The 17272-nt window shown below is 46.3% G+C and overlaps 1 protein-coding gene across 1 annotated transcript in view; it reads left to right on the forward strand.

Moving 5' to 3' along the window:
- The window catches only part of LOC133342080 (histone-lysine N-methyltransferase 2A-like), a 72131-nt gene that overhangs the window by 23572 nt on the left and 31287 nt on the right, over positions 1-17272 (forward strand). Inside the window, exons 10-18 of the mRNA XM_061551005.1 lie at positions 5474-5538; positions 6658-6777; positions 7890-8003; positions 8470-8607; positions 9106-9198; positions 9764-9884; positions 11334-11447; positions 15229-15452; positions 16549-16686. Coding sequence (XP_061406989.1) covers positions 5474-5538; positions 6658-6777; positions 7890-8003; positions 8470-8607; positions 9106-9198; positions 9764-9884; positions 11334-11447; positions 15229-15452; positions 16549-16686 — 1127 coding nt within the window. The remainder of the gene's footprint in view (positions 1-5473; positions 5539-6657; positions 6778-7889; positions 8004-8469; positions 8608-9105; positions 9199-9763; positions 9885-11333; positions 11448-15228; positions 15453-16548; positions 16687-17272) is intronic.

The raw sequence follows: 17272 nt of genomic DNA on the forward strand, positions 1-17272 counted from the left end.
CATGCACATCCCACCGTCACTGTTAAACCACCTTTCACGTGAAACTTCCTTTAAAGTTCCGAACAAACATGAGTCCGAAGCGGACTCGGGCTGAACTGTCTGCTGGATATGCAGAAGTTGCCGTCCAAGCTTTCCCAACAATTATATCGATTAATGATATGCTAAAAACGCCACTCCTTGGACAGTCCACGTTGGTTTTGTCCAGCATGTCCGAGCATGAAGTGCTGGTGACAAGAAGTGTTACATTTCCTGGAAGGCAAAACGTCATCGGACTAAATGTGTCCCAATTTTTTTTTATCACGATTACCTTTCGGGTGAAAGCTTGCGGCCTTAATTTTCTCGTCGTTCACATTCAGTCCTTTGGTGCTTTATCGTCTCGCTCGTACTGATGGATCCAAGTTGCGTTTGTGATGATAATGGAAAAAATAAGTAAACATATGTCCTTTACACAGGCATCTGGCTGTCAAGGCTCAACAAAAATTAATTGTATTTTCTTTGTGGCCTTCTGTTTACGACTACCAAGATGATGCGCCATTTGCCACGCGATTTTTTCTCTATTATCGGGATTGCACCAACAATAAATTACAGAATTATTATCAAAAAGTCTCTTTACCTCTTGAAAAACACTCGTATTAAACCTCTACCCATGGACTAATATCATTGATACAAAGACAAGTTTAAAACAAATACCTCCCCACCTTTGTCATTAGCACTGCCTTATAACTAACAGAATATATGGAGCAAGCCAATGTATTCGGGCATTAGCCTTGCTCGGACGAAGGGCCATTGTCAAAAATATTAGCCATTCGACAAGGTCATTGCCCGTAATGTACACGTACCACCCTTTTGTCGACATACCGCGCCGTGCGTGTATGTTGAACTTCTATGGCAACATACGTAGCAAACCGTGCTAAGCGGAGGTGCAAATGCCGGTTGGTCGAGGTTGTTTGACCATACTTCACCGCGTCGAGGGTTTAGCAAGGCATAGAAGTACAGTACAACAATGGGCGTTGCTGCACTGCCTTCGGCTGCCAACCTCGACGGGCCCCCGCAGCCTGTAACACCTGTTATGCTTGCTGGTTGCCCATCCCCCGAGCACTATCCGAGCTCAACCCTGCTTAGCATCCATGATCTGACGAGATCGGGTGCGTTGCGGGTGAATTGGCGGAGACATTGGCCGACTTTCTATTTATTCCGTTAGAGGTGCAGCGGCAGTGACAACGGTGGTGGATGTTTTTTTTATTTCTGCGCTTGCATCGCTGCATACTTAATATCTGTTTTTTGTTGTTGTTGTTGACAATATCAATAATACTCGACACTGTATTATTGTTGTGGTGAAGTCATTTGCATGTGTAATGATGCTACGCTTGGCAGCCAGTAAAGGTCATCTAGCTACACTGCCAGCTAACAATTTGAATTAACGGTCGGAGCCTGAAGTGTATTAAGTGAATGTGCCCGATTGAATGTTATTCTAACTCTTGAGCCCAATCCCCCATTGTCACGTGGGGTCGGATGCTTGGATTTTCTTTCTCCATGAGCTGCTGTGCCTCTTCTCTCGTCACATATACTGTCCTCGTATCTTAATTCACCACATCCTCCCATCTCGCCTTCCAGTCTCCCTCTCATGCTGCCTTGCTCCGGTGGTGTCTGTATTGCCCATCTAGTTTATGGTTCCCTGTTTGAGTCTGTGGGTCTGTGCAAGTTTGTGGGTCTCTATGTGAGTGTATGTGTCTCTGAGCCTGTCAGTCTATGTGAGTGTGTGGGTCTCTGTGAGTGTATGTGTCTCTGAGTCTGTGGGTCTCTTTGAGTGTACGTGTCTGAGTTTGCGGGTCTCTATTTAAATGTGTCTCTGAGTTTGTGGGTCTCTATTTGTGTGTACGTGTCTGAGTTTGTGGGTCTCTATGTGAGTGTATGTGTCTCTGAGTTTGTGGGTCTCTGTGAGTGTACTTGTCTGAATTTGTGGGTCTCTATTTAAGTGAATGTGTCTCTGAGTTTGTGGGATTCTTTGAGTGTACGTGTCTGAGTTTGCGGGTCTCTATTTAAATGTGTCTCTGAGTCTGTGGGTCTCTTTGAGTGTACGTGTCTGAGTTTGCGGGTCTCTATTTAAATGTGTCTCTGAGTTTGTGGGTCTCTATTTGTGTGTACGTGTCTGAGTTTGTGGGTCTCTATGTGAGTGTATGTGTCTCTGAGTTTGTGGGTCTCTGTGAGTGTACTTGTCTGAATTTGTGGGTCTCTATTTAAGTGAATGTGTCTCTGAGTTTGTGGGATTCTTTGAGTGTACGTGTCTGAGTTTGCGGGTCTCTATTTAAATGTGTCTCTGAGTTTGTGGGTCTCTATGTGAGTGTATGTGTTTCTGAGTCTGTGGGTCTCTATGTGAGTGTATGTGTCTCTATGTGAATCTGTGGGACTCTTATCTCTATAGTTTATCTAATTGCATCTCCCCTCTCTCTAACTTTCTCACCAATAAAGCTTTAATTTCTCTATTATTTCCTTTCCCTGTAGGGATTATCCCAATGGTCAACTTGGCATCCATATCTCTGTCCTCCCATTCACTCTCTCGTCAATCTTCTGTGTCCGCACTTGCGATTCTTATTACTCTGCAGCACTTTAAATCGATGGCACATGATCTCTCTCTCATTGCAACGGGCGTTTCACTGGAGCGTTGCCTCATCAGCGCCCCTTTACATTCAAATATCTTCCCGATTAGACGTTTTCGTGACTGCAAGGATCCATACTCTTTGGTTCTTTCGGTAAAGTCACGTAGGTAAAAATACAAATAACTTAGTTAAATCACGACGTTTCGGAGGCAACACAAGCTTCCGTCATCAGGTGGTACAACCACAGCAAAAGTAAATTTCGATTTAAAGCTTTCGGGACTGCAGGGATTCATCTTCTTGGTTCTTTCGGTAGTTATTATTTCCCTTCTACGTGACTTTACCGAAAGACCCAAGAAGACAGCAAAAGTAATTCTGTTTTTTGCTGTGGTTGTCCCACCTGATGACGGAAGCTTGTGTTGCTTCCGAAACGTCGTGGTTTAATTTAGTTATTTTTTATTTTCACCCACGTGACTTTACCGAAAGAACCAAACAATATAAATATCTTCCCACTTTCTAATGTCGCAACCTTGCCACTTCAGCCACCGATGAGTGGCGATGAGTAACGCTCACCTCTGTGTGGGCTCTACGCAGTTAGCTCACCTTGATCGCTGCATATGAAGTTACCCCCCCCACCACCTCTCACTGAGATCACTTGCTGCGCTTGTTGAAGGGAAGCTAGCGTACGCATATGCAAATGAATTTACCATAAGTCACTCGTTACATCGCACTCTCGCTTACCAATGCAGCTTTCCTTACTCTATTAGGGGTGTAACGATGAAGGACAATTATGAATGCGTTCAATTCACCTTTTTTGACCCTATTTATTTATATTGTTGTGTAATGGGACCACGTGAGCCCTTTGAGCCACTCGAGGGCTGCTACAATGACCACATTGTTAAACATATCTATTTCGTGAATAGAATCGTGACCACCCCTACTAGCCAATTGCGTTGGTCAAGCGTCATGTTAATAACACGTGCAACACGTGGTGAGTGGTCTATACGTTTTGAGAATGACGTGGTATAAAAATGTTACTTTTATAGGTAAGATAATCTGGAGAACATGATAAATCACCTTTCATTCCTTTATCTCCACAGATAGAAAAAAATATCTTTTCGTTTGGCCATCCAGACTTGACGTTTTAGTTTTTATGTGAAAGCAAAAAAACAGGTGAATAATTTACTCAATGTATGACCCCTAATGCACCTCTACAGTGCTGCATTAGACTTTGCCAGGTAAAATACAATCTCAATATAAGCACAGTTCTGATATGAGCGACACGTGCTTACATTACACTTCAAATGCAAAGGACGCCTTCTGAGATGAGCACACTCGGGATTTACACAAACCTGGCCTTGCTTCCCAGAGCCGCTATTATATGCAGCTTCTTCTCTGTTATCCATAATAGAGGTTTTTTCTTTTCGGGTTGGATCGCGTAAGTATAAATGTATCGTTAAACCCGCCACCAGCCGACACAGCCAATGAGTAAGGGTTGTCGCGTAAATAAAACGTGCCAATTCGTTAATAGTCCAGCACACCGGTGTGTGTGAAAGTAAACCCACCACAACATTTACAATTCGAGTATCGTGGCGTTTCGCCGGTGATTACAACAACCAGCATCATCAGGCGACAGCCAAACCCACAACATTTCTATTTACGCGATCTAACCCAAAAAAATCTCTATTGTGGATGAGATTTGTCGCGAAAGCCTACTGCGTGTTAAACCAAAAAACAACATTAAATTTTTTTTTTTATGTGGAGATATCCGAAAATTAAGGTGATTTATTCAGTGTATTAACACAGTTGGTGAGCTATGCATATATTAATCATATGAATATCGGTGTGTAATAATAAATCACAGTCCTTAGTCGTTATACTTGCTGGATTGTTAGCCTTGCCACGCCGCGTCAGGAATGGGGGCTGTTGAACCGTACTTCACCACTTTGGATTTGCAGTTTTCGTGACTGCAAGGATTCGTACTGTGGTTTTTTCGGTAAAGTCACGTAGGTAAAACATTTAATGAAAAAACAACTAAATAAAATCACGACGTTTCGGAGGCAACACAAGCTTCCGTCTTCAGGTGGAACCGTCAGCAAAATTACTGTATCAAGTGGGATACAGTAATTTTGCCGCGACGAAACGTCGTGATTTAATTTAGTTGTTTTTTCATTTAAATTTTTTACCTACGTGACTTTACCGAAAAAAACCAGAGAGTATTCACCACTTTGGTCAGTGCGGGTTTGGCGAGTGCACAGGGTTTCCCATTCAGATTTCACTTGCCACTGATGTTTACCGTGGCCGTTTTTTAAAATGCAGTTCACTAACCAACTGTTGTAGCAGCTCCCTCCAGATGTCGCTCCAGTGAATTCGATACACTTAAGTGATTTTTTTTTTTACAATAAATTATTTGTCATTCTCAAAACTAATGGACAGTCTGTCACGTACGTCCGCGCATGGTAGGGGTGGAACGATGCATCGGTTTATTGATTCGTATTCTATTGCCGGGTTCAGGACGCATATCGAAATGCGTTTATTGAAATTCTATTTTTCAGTCGGTACACGTTGCACGTATTTGGTTCATGTCACGTTTGGCAGCCGCTAGAGGCATTACCATTTATCGCAGTGTTTAAAGATAATCAATTTTTGAATAGATTTGCAACTCCGAATCGCGATAATGAATCAAATGACCAAGGCGTTGTATCGTTCCACCCGTAAATGGTATGCAGCAGAGTTATATCCTATTGCTATCCTGTCCCTACCTTACACATACCTGCGTACACACACAGACACATGCGCACACGCGTTGTTCGTGAATGCGTCACGCTCTGCTGCACGTGTTTATAGCTGTGTGGGTACATGTGCGTCTGTCTCTGCAGTCGTGCTTGGAGAAAAATCTACCAAACGGGGAACCCAGTTGCGCACAAAGAAGTCGAAAGAGAAGGTGGGTTTCTGTGTGCTCCTGGCGCGGTGGCAGACATGCCACTTTTGCACAGTGGGATGATGGTGGTCGTACAGAGGATGAACACTCGAAGCTCCCCACAGATTCATTTAATCCGTGGCTACTGCTACCTCCTTGCCATCTCGCAGGCTATGCACACAGCACCTCGTATTCACAGGCAGTCTCCCCATATCCAAGTACTAACCAGGCTCAAACCTCCTTCGCTCACGCTTTTCGTCGAGGTTGGGCGTGCTGGTCATGGTGGTTGGGTTGTGTGTGTGCGTGCACGCACGCACGCTCCACCAGGTATGCACCAAGTGCAAGAGACTTTCCTGCTCTAACTGTTCTCACCTGGTTAAACAAAATTAACTTGAATGGTGCTCGATGATGATGATGCCATAAAATGTGAGGATAGTCAACTCTTAGGTCAAGGGTCGGAAGGAGGCATGTGCCAGATGAATAAAAAAACACAAATAATTTAAAAGGTGTCCAATAAGATTTTAAAACGTATGGTTAGCGTTTCCCTCCGGAGAATGGTGGTGAAGATGTCGAATATTTCGTGAGTTTTTTTAATGTTTCTTAAAGCAAAGTTTCGCTGTACTTCACTACAGATTCACATGGACACTTGAGTCGTCAGTTAGGAACTGCTCAAAGATTGTCCAGCGCTCGTGAAAATTTACTTTTCCAAACACGGTCAATCCTGAACCTGCATCATCTGCTCACGGATGCAGCGTTGTTAACTGTTTATGCACTCCACAAATCTGTCTGTCTGCCTTATGATGCCAGTTGTAATCACTGGCATGTTCTGTTTACGTGACAAACCTTCCTTACTGGCTGTGTCGGGTGGTGGCGGGTCTAACGACACATCTATATTTACGCAATCTAACCCAAAAAAAGCCTATATAATGGATGTGTACGCACTGCTGGATTGTTAACTGGGGGTGTGTGTGAGAGACGTGCCAAGCAGGGAGCCTATGACAACGGGCTAATTCACGACACGGTCTCGTGTCTCTTGGAGTGTCTCTTCAGTGGCGCGTGAGTCCACGCCGTTGTATGTACGTACGTATGTACGTTGAACTTCTTTTGCAACTTACGTAGCCAACTGCGCTGATCTGGTCGCAGGAGAAGGGCAGGGAGGTGAACAAGCCGGAGGTTGTCGTGGCGACGGTTTTGAGCAATGGTGGCAACGGAAAACCTCGCGCCATCCCTGATGGCGTGCACCGCATCCGTGTGGACTTCAAGGTACCCGTTTTTTTTCATATCGCGGTGGCTAGGAGATGTTAACTACCTCGCCTGGTGTACAGGAGGTTGTGGGTTCGATCCCCATCCTGACGCTGGCTGTATATTTAGAGTTTGCGTATCTCTCTCTGCCCGTGGTCTCCAGGTCCACCGGCTTTTCCCTCCACATTTAGAATCAACATGCATTTTAGAGTATTTGGTTGCTATAAGTTTCCACATGGTTATCATTTGTGGCCAGGTCACTTCTGAAAGAGCCATGTAGCTCAGTGGGCCTTACCTGGTAAAACTAAACATAGTTTAAATATTGATTTAAAGCTTTCGTGACTACAGGGATTCATATTCTTGGTTCTTTCGGTAAAGTCACGTAGAAGGGAAATAAAAAAAATATATAAACCATATATATTTATATGTTTTAAACATTATATATTTTTTATTTTATTATTTCCCTTCTACGTGACTTTACCAAAAGAACCAAGAATATAGTTTAAATAGTTTATTGTTCAAGTTCAAGAGGTAATCTCGTGCACTGCCCGTTTGTTACCGTCACTTCTTCGCTGTCGCTTGTCTCCTAGAATATCTCGTATTTATTGCAAAGTCGACGTGCGACCGCCCGAGGACTGCTCCCGTAGTTCTGTCATCACTGCCACCATCTGGAGTTAGGCCTACCGTTTGGTTACTGACCTCTGGGAACCGCCTGTATCAGTCGGTAACCTGGCCTCTTCAATGTGACGTCATCTTGTAATGTCACAAGTAATGATGCCATCAGAAAGCAAATTAAAACAGCGGATTTTTTTTATTGCCACGTTTTGGGCAACACTGTAAGCAGGTTGTCTTAATTTTCCATTGGGCAATTCCCTAATAGCCGCACAACTCTATGCTGAATTCTGTTCACATCGCATTGTGGTTATGAGAGTTATTGTGATTCACTATTTCTATTTTAGTTGGAGAGTGTTAAAATTGATCGACACTTTAATCAAATCGAAACACCCTGAATTGCGACAGCCTATTGAATTGTGGGGTTGTGGTGGCGGGCGGGGGGGAGATTATTGTCATACTGAGCTGCAGTGAGGTTAGCGGCGAGACGCTAGACACGTATTTGCGTGTTGCGTTCGCAGGAGGACTGCGACATCGACAACGTGTGGAGGATGGGCGGCCTCTCCCTCCTCACCTCCGGGGTGATCGCACCGCGAGTCATCTGCTTCCTGTGCGCCAGCAGTGGCATTCACGAGGTGCGAATGATCCCGTGACCCCGGTGACCCTGTCATTATCACGATCACTATCGTAGTATCATCATACTCATCGTCATCATTGCATCCCAACCAATATCTTCATTGTCGTCGTTATCATCATCACCTAAACCAAAATCATCATCTTTGCCACCGTACTCGTCCGATGAGCACGGTTGGCCACGTACGGTGCGAAAGAATTTCAACAAACATTTTGTACTCGCGCCATTCTAATAGCGCAAGGCTATCACGAAGGCGCTGTGTTTCACAGACGCAGTCTGCACTAGTTTCACAGTCTGGGGCGATCTTACTACGTGCAATCCCAGTTGAGTATTTCCATCATCACCACCACCACCATCATTAATATGGTCACCAATCATTGCCATCCTTACCTTAATAGGTGCTCGCCAACAGTCTGCTGCTTAAGGTTACGGGACGGAGCGGGATATTTACTTTTGTCTATCCGTAGCTGGTGTACTGTCGCGTGTGCTGCGAGGCGTTCCACTCGTTCTGCCTGGGAGAGGGCGAGCGCCCGCTGGAGGGAGAGATGGAGAACTGGGTGTGCCGGCGCTGCAAGTTCTGCCACGTCTGCGGCCGTCAGAACCGGGTACTCGCTCGCCGGCTCGCTCCCCTCCCTCCCCTCAACCACCGACAGGGGGGCTCTGGATGTCGACGCTTATTGACGCCAGCGTTGAATTAGTTGGCGTTGATATCTCCTGTACCTGTTTTCTGACACGCTCTGCGAGATTAAGTTGTCTCGTGGTTGTTGTTGGTATATTTGCACAGGGGTGGTGTACGGTGATTTTTTTCTGCAATATTTTGCTGTCTTTTCTTGGATTTTCTGTTTGCACATAGTCACTTTAAGATGTTTTCTTGTTCATGTTTTTTGTTTGTTGCGGTTGCACCCGATTCAAGAGCCGAATGGCTCACAGGGCTATACCTAATACATGAACTTTGAACTTTGAACTTAATCAATTCTCCTTCTCGTTGTATGATTCCGAAAGCTCAGTTGGCCATATGTCGGGTAAAAACCAGAGCGGAAACATGTAAATGACGCGTGTATTCCTTCAGCGTGAATATCGTTTTGTGTTTGTGCGTGTGGTAGCTTCTCCAGTGCGACAAGTGCCACAACACCTACCACTCGGAGTGTCTCGGACCGAACTACCCCAGCAAACCGACGAATCGCAAGCGTGTTTGGGTACGTGGATACTGAAAACGAATTTCTTTAGAACTGCTTTTTGTGTTTAGTTTGTTGTCCTTCCCCCACACCCATGATTAGCACACTTAGCTATGTACAGTGCGAAAGAAGTTCACCATTCATACACGCGCACCGCAACCACACCTGCTAACAGGGCGATGACGTAGCCCGGCGGTAGCACGTTCCCTGGTATGCAGGAGGTCGTGGGTTCGATCATGACCCTGACACTTGCTGCATATTTGGAGTTTGCATGTTCTCCCCGTGGTCGCGTGGATTTTTCTCCGGGTTCTCCAGTTTTTCCCTCCACATTTCGAGTGAACATCACGCGTTTGGAGAATTTGGCCGCTATACATTTCCACGTGATAAGCCACTTGGTCGAGCGATCATATGTGGCCAGGTCGCTTCTGAGCAAAGAGCAATTTTAGCTTAGTGGGCCTTACCTGGTAACATTGAGACAGTTACTAACCAGGCTCATACCTGCGTCGCTTCTGACGAGATGGGGCGTGTTGTTCATTGTGGTTCGGTTGTGTGTGTGTGTACGTGTGCTCGCACGTGTATCGGTCAGGTGTGCACCAAGTGCGTGAAGTGTAAGAGCTGCGGCGCCACAACGCCCGGCAAGGGCTGGGACGCGCAGTGGTCGCACGACTTCTCGCTTTGCCACGACTGCGGGAAGCTTTTCGACAAAGGTGAAGCGCTTGCCAGACACCGCCAGAACCGGTGGCCCACAAGCGGTCTTATTTCTACCTTCGCAGACGAGCTGTTGACGCGGCCATCCATATCGGCTCACGATTACAACCCCCCCGGGTTCCTCTTCTTGGTTCTTTCGGTAAAGTCACGTAGAAGGGAAATAATAAAATGATGAAATTTAAACATTATAAAATAAAATTCTCACGACGTTTCGGCCACAACGCAAGCAGCCGTCCTCAGGTGAAGAACAGGTCTGTCGGAAAGACCGCGTCCGAATGAACACCACCAAGCTTGGCAGCGTATATTTAAGCTGGGTTAGAGGAGGAGAGCGCCTTGACAAAGGAATTTACATATCAGCAGAGGAATTTAGCATATTGATGGGAAATGCAGATATGGGATTAGTCACTACTTGTGGAATGTGTAGGTGGTGGGGAGGTCTCAAAGTCATATTATGCTCGTGTATTATGTAGGATTAGCAGTAATAAAGGAAGGAAGTAGGATTAGCAGTAATAAAGGGAGGGACATTTAATAGTAAGGAGCTGCAGCAGCCAAACCACCACGTAAAAAAAACTTAAATATAAACTACATCCAATATCAATTTTAATTTGGAGCTTTCGTGACTGCAGGAATTAAGAAAAAAATATTTAATTTATTATTTTATCTTTATACGTGACTTTACCAAAAGAACCAAAGAGTACATCCAATATCATCAATATACTCAAAAAAATTCCCCCGGGTTCCACTGCACGGCCGAGTAGCGCCGGGGCCGTGGCGCCGGGTGGTTTTTCCGCTGCGGGAGCCAAGCTGTGTGCCGCTGTCACCACGTGCAATATAAGTGGATATGTTTTCACGAGTGAAATATTCCCGTCTTGAGATGCAGTCACATTTCCGACGCTCTAGAATTCACATTGTGTTGTACTGCATTGAAGGCCCACTGAAATCGATAAATCTTTACTTACCTACTCGCTTGGGTCTGCATGCAAGACAAATACAAAGGTCCCCCTTGAAGCCTTGACAGAATTTTGGGTAAATTTCTGTTAGCGAGCACCTAATGAAGGCCGGCACAGCACACGAGGGGGTGGGTGGCCAGCACCATGCCTGGCCGTCCTTTGTCTCCTGAGTGGTGATGTTTATACACCGCACCAGCTACTCACTTCATGGCGATTCTACCCCGGGAAGGCCCAGAACCGGTTCAGATATTCATCACGGATTGTCGGCTGCGACCGGGAACCTTAATTTGGGTCGTGGGGTTCATGGCGCAGTGGACTGACCGCTACACTACCTCTCCCCACACACACACGCAAGTGCTTAGAATCGCACACTCCCAGAGAGCTGGAGGACTTGAATCGCCGGTTTTAAAAGCGACAGGCGAGAGTTGGGTGCCGGCCGCATCGCTGTTTGACTGAGCTCCTGTGCGCTCACTCGCTCCCTCCACCGTCTTCTCGCAGGGAACTTCTGCCCCGTGTGCAACCGATGTTACGACGACGACGACTACGAGAGCAAGATGATGCAGTGCGGGAAGTGCGAGCGCTGGGTGCACGCCAAGTGCGAGAGCCTCTCCGGTGAGTGGGGGCCGCCCCGCAGGAGAAGGGGGGCACGAGGTGGGGCAGAAGCTGTGTCCTGAGGCTTCATTGTGGGTGCCGCAAGGGATTGTTCCCGGTTTGTTTCACACACGAGGGTGCTGTGTTCGTGAATGAAGGTTATTTTAAGGTTATTTAACTCCCTCCCGTCGCAGCAAGATGCGCAAAGAGGCATGGAGAGGTGCATGTTTGCACTCACACTCAAATTACCATTATAATATAAGTTATGCTGACTCGCAGCAATACCTTCGTTTATTTTAACACGCATTTCTTTTCTCTCAGTATTTTCTTGCACGTGCTGTCCAAACACGGCGCACAGCAAACACTGGTATTGGTCATCTGCGAGCAAAGTCTCACAGCAATCGGTGTAGCACTTTAGTAGTTTTTAAAACATGTGTAGCGTTCTCGGATGGGCAGATGAACAGATAATGGACGGACAGATAATAATGGACAGACAGATATGGACAGGAGGATAACAGAGCCAAATGTACTGATGAATTGTTAACAGACAGCAGATTGATGGGTGGATGGACGGATAACACACGGATGAACGAACGGACTGACATAATTTCGGGAAATATAAATGAGTAGCCTTTCAATTCCCCTAGAAATCTCCCCCGTTTTCCGATTGATCCCCCCTTGCTTCTGTGACTACCCCCATCGTGGCTGTGGTGTTGCTTTGGGGTAGTGATATTGCAGCGGTTAGTGCGCCGCACTACGAACCCGGCGACCCGAGTTTGATTCCCGCCCACGGTGAGCATTGGTGACGAATATCTGAACCGGTCTTGGGCCTCGCCTAGGTCAACTCAGCCTCAAATGAGTACCCGGCACTGTGTGTGTAAACATCGCCACTGGGGAGACAAAGGCAGCCGGGCGTGGTGCTGGCCACCTACCCCCTCGAGTGCTGTGTCGTCCTTCATAGATGCTCGCTAACAGCACTTGCCCCAACAGTCTGTTAACATTTCGATTTAAAGCTTTCGTGACTGCAGGGATTCATCTTCTTGGTTCTTTCGGTAAAGTCACGTAGAAGGGAAGTAATAAAATAATAAAAATAAAACATAATAAAACAATTCTCACGACGTTTCGGCCACAACGCAAGCAGCCGTCCTCAGGTGAAAACCAGGTCCGTCGAGGCGACAGAGTCTGAATGAAACAGCACACGGGCTTGGAGCATATATATAAGCTGGGCGCATTGACAAAGGAATTTGCATATCAACAGGAATTTAGCATATTTATGGGAAATGCAGGAATGTAATTAGTACTGCATATGCATGTGCATTATGTAGGATTAACAGCATCAAAGGGAGCTGCAGTTACTGCTGCTGCAGCAGTTGCCGCTGCTGCAGAAGTTGCCGCTGCTGCTGCACTTGCTGCTGCTGCTGCACTTGCTGCTGCTGCTGCACTTGCTGCTGCTGCTGCAGTTGCTGCCTTATCCATTTTAATATAACACTATGTATTATTCTACCCACCCTAATGTGTATCATACTGCTATATGTTTACTGTACAATTACGACACCATACATTACTCTGCACACTGCACCATGCCAGTGAGTGGAACGTGGTCTGAAAGTCACCGTTAACGTGAACACAATCAGTTAAGATCCGAAATGGTTTATTACGTCCTTCCAATGATTGCTAAGCCAGAATCCATCTTCTCGGTTGAAATTGTCTCTGTGTTTGTATATGTGGATCGCCTCATGAACGAATCTCTCATGATAGCCAGATGGCTTGCAGAGAACCTCTGTCTTGGAGAAGTCAATGTCATGTGAGCCCACTGAATTGTAACAGTGATCTGCCACGGCTGAGGTGTTTGTCCTACCGTGTTTCAGGTCTGCCTTATGTTCACGGATGCGGTCCGAGACATGTCGTTTGGTTTCTCCAATGTAACTGCTACCACAGAGGCAACTTAGTTTGTAGACGCCAGGGTACTGTATGTCTGGAACCACATCTTTTACAGACGGGACCAGATCACGGATTTTATGTACTGTGTTGAATCGGACCTGGATCTTGTGTTTAATCAGGATTTTGGAGATCTTTTTTGTGACCCCAGCAATGTAGGGTAAGGTGATGGTCTTGAAAGGCTCCTCAACAGGATCCTTCTTGATGGTTGGAGTGATGGCTTTGCGGATTGTGTAGTCGGAGTAACCATTAGCCTTAAGAGCTTGGCGTACGTGTTTGAGTTCACTGGAAATGTGTTCATGGTCGGAGATGCATTGGGCTCTATGATATAGAGTCTTGATGAGGGAATTTTTCTGGGATGGATGGTGGTGGGAATCCGGTTTTAGATAAGCATCCGTGTGGGTGGCTTTCCTGTAGACAGAGTGGCTCATTGAACCATCAGGTCTCCTTTTGATTAGGACATCCAAAAGGGTAGCTTGCCATCATTTTCGACTTCCATGGTGAATCTGATGGCTGGGTGTATGGAATTGATGTGGTCGAGAAATTGGTCTAGAGCAGGCCGGCCATGTGGCCAGATGACAAAAGTGTCGTCTACGTACCTCTTCCATAAGGTCGGGCGTAGAGTGGCAGTCTGGATGGCGTCCGTCTCAAATTTCTCCATGAAGATGTTGGCTACAACCGGAGACTTCTCCAAGACAGAGGTTCTCTGCAAGCCATCTGGCTATCATGAGAGATTCGTTCATGAGGCGATCCACATATACAAACACAGAGACAATTTCAACCGAGAAGATGGATTCTGGCTTAGCAATCATTGGAAGGACGTAATAAACCATTTCGGATCTTAACTGATTGTGTTCACGTTAACGGTGACTTTCAGACCACGTTCCACTCACTGGCATGGTGCAGTGTGCAGAGTAATGTATGGTGTCGTAATTGTACAGTAAACATATAGCAGTATGATACACATTAGGGTGGGTAGAATAATACATAGTGTTATATTAAAATGGATAAGGCAGCAACTGCAGCAGCAGCAGCAAGTGCAGCAGCAGCAGCAAGTGCAGCAGCAGCAGCAAGTGCAGCAGCAGCAGCAAGTGCAGCAGCAGCAGCAACTGCAGCAGCAGCAGAAACTGCAGCAGCAGCGGCAACTGCTGCAGCAGCGGCAACTGCTGCAGCAGCAGTAACTGCAGCTCCCTTTGATGCTGTTAATCCTGCATAATGCACATGCATATGCAGTACTAATTACATTCCTGCATTTCCCATAAATATGCTAAATTCCTGTTGATATGCAAATTCCTTTGTCAATGCGCCCAGCTTATATATATGCTCCAAGCCCGTGTGCTGTTTCATTCAGACTCTGTCGCCTCGACGGACCTGGTTTTCACCTGAGGACGGCTGCTTGCGTTGTGGCCGAAACGTCGTGAGAATTGTTTTATTATGTTTTATTTTTATTATTTTATTACTTCCCTTCTACGTGACTTTACCGAAAGAACCAAGAAGATGAGTCTGTTAACACTTTCCCATACCGATGACGTCCACGTACTTCATTGGGACGGAATCGGAAGAAAAATAAAATAACTTGATCGGTACTGAGGCTCCCACAAGGCCATGTGGGAGGGGGCGTGTGGCACAATTTGGCACCAGCTACCATAGAGTGCGGTCGTGTCCGTACAGTTCTCGGCGGTGATCACAATGTCTTGAAAAACAACCTCTCTTCATGAAATTAACACGAACCACTTGCGCGTTCCGGGATTCAGCGGTGAACGGGACCCACACTGCAACTTGCAGACGTCGGGAAAGGTGTGTTAATAGGCCCTACGGGGGGGGCGGTGGCTTCTTTGTCTTTGTTTGGTGTCGCCGTGCGCAGACGAGATGTACGAGATCCTGTCGAGCCTGCCCGAGAGCGTGGTGTACACGTGCGTGCGCTGCACCGAGTCCCGGCCGGCCGAGTGGAGCGTGGCGCTCGCCGCCGAACTACAGGCCGGCCTGCAGCTGGTGGCTAGCGCCCTCGCGGCCTCGCGCGTTTCCGCCAGCCTGCACCGGCACCGGCAGGTGGGTAACCGCCGCGCCCAGCCACCGGCGCTTTTTGGGGTTGGGTTGTCACCTCCTTGATGCAACAAAAATATCTCGCGACACCAGAATAAACTAAAAACGAAACTATTTTTTCTTTTGCCAGGTAAGGCCCCGCTGAGCTGCATAGCTCTTTTTCAGAAGCGCCCTGGCCAGAAATGATAGCTCAGTGAAGTAGCTTATCACGTGGAAATTTATAGCAACCAAATACTTTTAAACGCCTGTTGCTTCTAAATATGGAGGGAAAAACCGGAGGACCCAGAGAAAAATCCACGAAATCACGGGCATAACATGCAAACTCCAAAGATACAGCCGGCATCAGAGTCGGGATCGAACCCACGACATTCCTGTATACCAGGCGAGGGAGTTAACATCTCTTCATCGGGGATAACTGCATGTTAAATGCTTTGTGTTGGTGTTTTATTATGCCACGAACAAAAAAAGGACGTTTGATGTCCCAGAAAGACTTGCCAAAATTCTCAGTAATAGAACAATCCTGGGATAACCAGGGCAGGGTTGCAACTTAGCTTTTGGGTGTCCCGGTCATTTTTACGGCACTAAGCCACCGACCCTCGACGAGTGAGGAGCAGCTCACGATTAAATCAGCATGCACGTAAATATATTGCATTAATTGTGTTTTTTTCAAAGCACGGTTCTTCCATTACACGAAGATATTTCTCGCGAATGATCCGAGCGTTAACTCTACGATTGTCAATCCCCGTCGAGTGACCGTAATAACGGATGCCTCACGTACGGGTTTTTTTTTAATCCTTTATATTAAGTTCGCTTGCTTGCTTACGACCGTGCAAATCTTTCGGTCGTTTTTTAACCCACTTCCCGTGATCCAATCGAGCTGACATTTTCCACACAGACTCGTTGTGCGTGACAATTAATGTTCGTGAAATTTTTTTCCAAAATTTTACACTTTTTAGGACAATTTTTTTTTATATTTAATTACCAATTGCTTAATGGTGGCAGGCAATCATCTGACCCATAGGTGGCAGCCATCTCAAGCCAGAGGACGAGAGGACTCTAGCGGCCACGCATATAAAGGATTTATAGTGAAAAACTTTACGGGTTAATTTTTTTTACCCTCTATTTCTACAGTCAAGCAAAGCAGGCCAGCGAAGCTCAATCGGGCACCCCAGCCGGCGCTGCGGACAGCCCTGTCGCCACGGATACGGAGCGGCAGGACCTGCCCACGGACCTGGAGGGGGTGAAGCGCAAGCTGGAGCGTGGGGCCTACAACAGCTTGGTTAGGCATCCGAGCACAATGCCTGCTCCCAAAAATTCACCAATTGATTTACTGGGCACGTCACGTAAAAATGGGTTGAAACCGATTTTTTTTTACGCTCACGGTATATGCAACGAATTGTAAGTGTGCAAATGCTTAATTTACAGTTTATACAAATGGAACTTAAATGATGTGTCATTGTTGTGTTTGGGGGTAATGTAGTGGACAAAACTTTCCATACTGGGCAGAAAGAAACAACATGATTGAGATGATTAAAACGAGACAAAAAAAAACAATCTTAGATCCAACTGTAAAACCCTTACCACTTTCACATGGCCCACAAAATATATTTTATTCCTCACTGCAAGCATCTTGGCTGCACAAATCTGGGTTCCAGAGGGATATATTTTTGACAACCTGGCAACAACCGACATGTTTGTGATTGTCTCGCGCGCTCAGTAGTCAATTCCGTCACAGAAAGGGCCTCCTATAGTGACAGAATGTATCGTTTCTTATGCTAGTGTCTGGACCCGCCATAGGTATCCAAACTGCCATTTTCTCCACGGTAACGAAAAGCTTCCTGACCGAGTGCGGTTCGCAATCAGAA

The sequence above is a fragment of the Lethenteron reissneri genome, chromosome 13, assembly GCF_015708825.2.
Source record: "Lethenteron reissneri isolate LAM-NWPU_2019-01 chromosome 13, ASM1570882v1, whole genome shotgun sequence".
Taxonomy (NCBI): domain Eukaryota; kingdom Metazoa; phylum Chordata; class Hyperoartia; order Petromyzontiformes; family Petromyzontidae; genus Lethenteron; species Lethenteron reissneri.